This window comes from Boleophthalmus pectinirostris, unplaced genomic scaffold, assembly GCF_026225935.1.
Source record: "Boleophthalmus pectinirostris isolate CB_2022bp ecotype Guang Dong unplaced genomic scaffold, ASM2622593v1 HiC_scaffold_13, whole genome shotgun sequence".
In the NCBI taxonomy this organism is placed as follows: Eukaryota; Metazoa; Chordata; class Actinopteri; order Gobiiformes; family Gobiidae; genus Boleophthalmus; species Boleophthalmus pectinirostris.
The window spans coordinates 20684465-20690464 of record NW_026571036.1 but is presented as its reverse complement, the minus strand read 5'-3'; the positions used below and the strand labels follow the sequence as shown (position 1 = coordinate 20690464).

At 37.0% G+C, this 6000-nt stretch overlaps 1 protein-coding gene across 3 annotated transcripts in view; it reads right to left on the bottom strand.

Annotated features, from left to right (window-relative positions):
• Positions 1-879: 879 nt before the first annotated feature.
• Positions 880-6000, bottom strand: part of LOC110155013 (A-kinase anchor protein 7) — a 51875-nt gene continuing 46754 nt past the window's right edge. For all 3 annotated transcript variants that reach the window (XM_055149319.1, XM_020919062.2, XM_020919070.2), the window contains one exon: positions 880-4395. In XM_055149319.1, the coding sequence (XP_055005294.1) occupies positions 4184-4395 (212 nt within the window). In that variant the 3' untranslated portion in view covers positions 880-4183. The remainder of the gene's footprint in view (positions 4396-6000) is intronic.

Below are 6000 nucleotides of genomic sequence, written 5' to 3'. Positions count from 1 at the left end.
GTTAATTTAATGCAATGTTTCAGTGTCCAAAAGTTTGATCATGATAAACCTACAAAGACCTTCTGCAATGATCTCTATCAACTCACAAGAAGCGCCCACATAGTACATTAGTGTAAATTGGAAACAATAATTAAATTCCATTTGCGTTTGTTTGTGCAATTATTTATTTATAATTTATTGTTATATAAATTGCAGGCTAATTAAATAACCTTAATCAAACAAACCATAGCACATGTAATTATGTAAATGAAAGGCTGACTTGGTTAAATATATTATTTCATTTCAGCTTTTTCTTCTTTCTTTTATGTTGATTCAGTTAAACTCATTGCCTCTGTGTAAGGCCAAAATTACTACAATTACACTGCATAGCTTTACAAAACCGTTGATTTAACCGATAGAAAGAAATGAAACGATTCAAAGCAAATAATTTAGATCACATAATGATTTATGTGTTCTTTTAGCAATTGATTTAAAGAGCCCATATGACACTATTTTCTGATCTGTTATAATGTTGTTTTCTCACATGTTTAACACACAAACCCTGCATGTGGTAATACAGGAGTGCTCCACTGTGTTTTTAAAGTGGAACAGAGCATTTTGAGCTTTGGAGATATAGACATAGTAATAATAAGGGATTGCTCAAACATGTATGAATTAAACAAAACACAGCTCCAGGTATGTTTTTGATGTGGTAACAGCATTATAACATGGCTGGTTTGCGTAATATGGGGCCTTTAAATGGGGTAATACATATTTGAATAAGTGAAAATAGTGTGCAAACATTTGACTTTCAATGATCCCCTGCAGTATTCCTCTTAAGTTGTTTGTGTTAAAGCATATGCAAAGTTCATTTACACAGACCCGAGGCAGATAAGGATATTGACTTGGAAACTCATATCCTGTTTTATTGTTCAAATCTGGCAACAAGGTACAGCACAGTAGAAACAGCACACCTGGTTGTCAGGGAGATACATACAGTACACAGGCCAATGGAAAAACAAACATATTAAGAGACGCACACACCACACGCAGACCCAAGTCCACATTCACACAACACAACAACACAGCAGGAAGTGTGTCTTAAAGGGGATTTAGAGGAGATTAAGGATCTGGTGACGATAGAAAAAGATCAAAACATAAAAAAGTCCATCTTAAGACAGAATTATTGGCTTTGATTTGACAAGTGACGTCTTTTGTCGCAAGTGGGTTTTGCCAAAATGTGGGAGTGCATTTTCAGTTTCGCACTTGTAAATACTGTTGGAAAGTAATCTCAAATGGTTGAAATCAGTGCAAGACACAGCCACATTATTATTCTAAAGCTCAGAGAAGTAAAGGAAGTAAGGTCGGTTCTGTCTTAAGATGGATTTGTAACTTTTTCAACAAACTTAAGAATTTTATTTTGTTTTTATAAAAGTTGGGACATCATGGAAAATGTACAATGAAACAGAAGGTGATGGTTTGCATAAAACATTTTTAAAAAGAAAATATGAATCACAAGAAACAATTTCAAATTATTTAAATATCTATATAATTTTGATATAAAAATACTGCGCTGCTTTTGAATTAAAGAAGTAATATGTCTTAAACAGCTTGAGAGGAGACAAGACATTTCACTAATGGAACTCAAAAGTGACTGCATGCTCTGCTTTAGGAAGTGTGTTTTCCATTAATTTTTCCCACAGACTTAAAAAAAAAAGAAAGAAAAAGAGTTCAAAAGCATCACAGAGGCTAACCAGCTATGTGCTAACCCGCTACCTGCTAACCAATATCCATATAGCGGTAGTTTTAAGTCCAAAAAGCACATTTTAAGGCAAGATTCGACAAAATGTTTTAATAACTTAACAGTTTGTAATGTTTCAGAAACAGATTTTAAATAATAATAATAATAATGATAATAATAATAATAATAAATAAATATTTAGTTCATATCATATAGCTGATACTTGAGCAAGCTTGCAAAGAATTAATATTATTATTTTTGGGGGGGAAAGTCTATGGGAAAAAAGATGGTCACTGTTGAACTCCATAATTCAGCTAAAGACAATTTAATTTAATTAAGCGCTTTTGGCTACAGATACGGTTTATTGTGAACTGTTTTGCAAACCCCATTGTATTCTGTTTATATTTACATTCTACTGTGTTCCAACTGTTAAATATGAAATAATCATTTGAAACTTTGGCAATCATGACTTATATGATTATAGCGTCTCACCACTCACACAATCAAATACAATGACTGAGCTTTTTAACAAACAGACATGACTTGAATATTCTCATATGAAGCACTTCTTGGAAAAGCAAAACAAAATCCTCTATTTTTTAGTGACGAAGTGAAGGCCACTTTGATCAGAGGTGATTCAACAACAGCATCTAGAATTACCTGCTTTGAAAAAAACGTTGAAATAAAAGGACAGTTATAAAACCAAAGATAATTGTGCTTTTCTCCCTAAATATATATTAAAAAAAAAAAAAAACCTTCACATTTGATATCAGTAAAATCCATTGTGAGTTAAAACATGCTTATATGAGTCAGCTTTCGGTGTCTTCAGTGGATTTAAAGCATTGGCGTTTCACTTGGCAGCACGCAGAGGCCAGAGACATAATGAGGAGGAGGACACGCTCGATGGAAGACCCTGAAAAATGAAGCACTGGCAGCTATTGTCTGGATTAACCTCAGTCACATTAGCATCCCCACATGAATAACTGTCTATCTGTACTTGGCATTCGCTGCAGATGTAGAAAACACTCTCGTCTGATCTACAATACTTAACTTTGAAAATTAATGGTACAATATGTAATTTTTTTGGTGGAGGGCATAGAGTGTATGAAGAAGTGGACTAAGGGAGTGTGATGTTATCCAAAGTGTTCGGCTCCAGTCAAATGAAGCTCAAGAGGCTAGAAGTTATGGGGTGAATTTGGAGCCGAGTTCCATATTAGGAATTGGAATTTATTTACGGACAAAATAGGGAAGCACACCCAAGAACACTTCCTATTTGGAACGAGAGTTAGCTATGTCCATTTATACATACAGTCTATGGTGAACTATTGTTATTGCTTTGCTTGGAATGCTCCACAGCATGGCATTAAAATGTATATATCCATGGAGAAAAGCAGACCTAGCCACTACTTAACAAAATTACAGGCTCCTCTGTGGAGAGGTGACACCCCTCTCGCTATAATCTTTTTCATTTCATATCTTAGCATTAAAATAAAATTTAATGAATACCAGAGTTTAATATCATACTGTGGAAAATCCCATGCAAAGCAATCCCATTTCAAGCAGGTGACAGACCACCCCGCCATCAGAAAAGTTGCATAATGCACCTTTAACTTAATACTAACAAATTTAATGCATTCAACTTAATCTCTTATTCAAATAGCTATCATAAAGAAAATTTCATCCTGAAAGTAAAGCTTGTTGGATTTGGCAACACGGAAAGACCTTCTTGGCAGCTCATAGTGTTTTGAGTACTCTTGCTAATTTAGTGTCTACCGCCTCCTTGACTTTACGGAAATAGTAAGTGTTATTTTTATAGATAAATGGCCATGTCGTGATTGTCGTGATTAATGCTGTTGGAGAGGAAAAGCAAAATTACAAGCAATGTCTAGTTGAAATCATCTATTGTATGCTTAGGTCATCAAAAATCAAACAGCTGTAGCTAATAAAACATAAATAAGCCAGCATAGGCCCGCTCAGGGGAATCACAGTCATAGTTACTTATTCTTTTCAATTCCTCTTCTAAAATAAACCACACATACATCTTGAAAACATATTAAGAAGGTCTTAGAAAGTTTGAACAGCTGTAGTTTTTTTCTAAAAGGGCAGTTTGTGAGAGGCAGGTCACAGTGAACCCTCAGGGGGGTGTCTATATCTAGGAGTGCTTAGTGATGTGCACAAACAAACGTGCACCAGAACTGAGGGAGACATCTTGTTGGAGATGTTAGTGTCAACAAGTCACCTAGCATTGATTTCAAGCTACACTGTGTTTACCAGCGCTGTTTAGAGCTAGTAGTAGCATCATAGATTAGCCATTGTGAAGTGGCTATTGCTAGGTTAGCTTTTAGTCAGATTGAGGGCACATAACTGGTCCAGGCTAGTACCCAGGGCTCTGTTGCCATATCTCCAGCTCACGACGTCTCCAAGAGACTGCTTGGTCAGTTTTAGTTCCTCGGTTCAGTGAAGTCACTTCCTGTGGTCGGAGGTGGAGTTAGCTGTAGTGTCTGTTTTTGTATTCTCGCCGTTTCCTGGAGGCTGCGTTGCCGTGACATTAGGACCGCCCCCGTTCTGAAGTGTTTCCTGTTTGTACTGTTGCAACGCCCGATTGATGGCATCCTCGACCAATCGTTTACTGACCCTCAGAAGCTCCGCCTCGTCTGGCTCAGAGCGACGCCCACCTGAAAAACATTTAGGATGCACTTTAGTAAAACGCAAAATGGAACAAACAAGACATGACTGTTTGTATCTTGACAAGCAGTTTATATAAAAAAAAAAACTGAGGATAAAGAATACTTGGCATGAAAGTTTTTTATGAAAAGGTCAAATTTAAAATGGCAATACCAGAAGTGTCCGCTAGAAAACAATAGCTACAAACAAGAAGAAAAAAAAATCACCTGATATAATACATTCTTGATCTAGGCTTCATAATGACTGAAACATTGGCAAAACCTTAACCCAGAAATAGAGCTAGGTCTACAACCCAGTATCCAGGCCCTGGCGAAAAGACATCTCCTAAGAGTCATCTAACCTGCCACGCCCTTCAGTGCAATTTCTTCTGCTGGGGTCTGAGCACCTTAAGATAAATCATTCAGTGAAGCTACCACAACTTTTTTCTCTTTGTGTCTATCTGAGTCTCCCCAGGTCGAAATGGGATTATGACTGTAAATAATGTTACTTTAACCTTTGCGTACATTTACAATTAATCTCCCGCTTGCTTGTACGATTAGTCAAACAATGCTGTCAACACCGCAGCTGGTTATAGTTACACTGCAAACAAAATGGCAGAGATCAAACCAAAAGAGAAGCAAAAGGATAAAGCTGTATGGTGCAGGTGCTTAATAATTCAGCTTGAAACATGGGAGGCAGGCAGAGGGCAGGCACTGAAATGTGCAGAGCAGTAATGGAGGATCAGCAAAGCATTTCTGTCTGTGTGCGCATGTGTATTTATCACATTGCGGGGACAAAATCTGCACACCTTCTCACGTCACATCATAGAGACCTGCCTGCTTTATGGGGTCCCCGTGATTTAAGCCTTTTATTATTAGATCAACAACATGATTTAAAGTTTAGGTTAAAGCTAAGCCAGTAGTGACTATGGTTAAGGTTCAGTCTCAAGAAAATTAATAGAAGTCAATGTAATGCCCCCAAGAAGCATGAAAACCCAACGTGTGTGTGTGCTCATGAGTGTACGTGCATGTGCAGGGGTGTGTGTGTGTGTGTATAGAGGCGGTGACTACAGCACATCAGAAGCACACTGCAGTCACCTTATGTTTGATCAGGCTATGCATTAAAAACCCACTGATCATCTCTCGCGCCACAGGCAACCAACAACAACATCATTTAGTTTTGTTGAACACTTTTGTTTGGTTTGTCAAATGGAGGAGCAAAGGAGGTTATGAAATCCTCTCTCCATTTTGTATCATCTGTAATTTGTCACTGCCTTAGGTAAACTAAAACTATACAGGCCACAGTTAAGTTCAGGGACAACAGGAACCAAACCAAGTGGAGAGCAACATAAAGATTCAAGCTAGAAAAACAATAAAAATGGTAAACTATATTACAAAAAGAAAATTAGAATGACTATCTCTTTGACCCAGCAAGGTTAATTTGGTCTTCCAATATTTTATTAAATATTTTTTGAGACCAGTTTTTTTGTTTGTTTTCATACCTGACAGTTTCGATTGTTCACTAGCCTTTATCACTATTCCAACCTAGGAAAAATTACACAACTGACTATTCCTTCACCTAGGTAGTCCTGACCAAGCTCAAGATCTGTAGTTGGT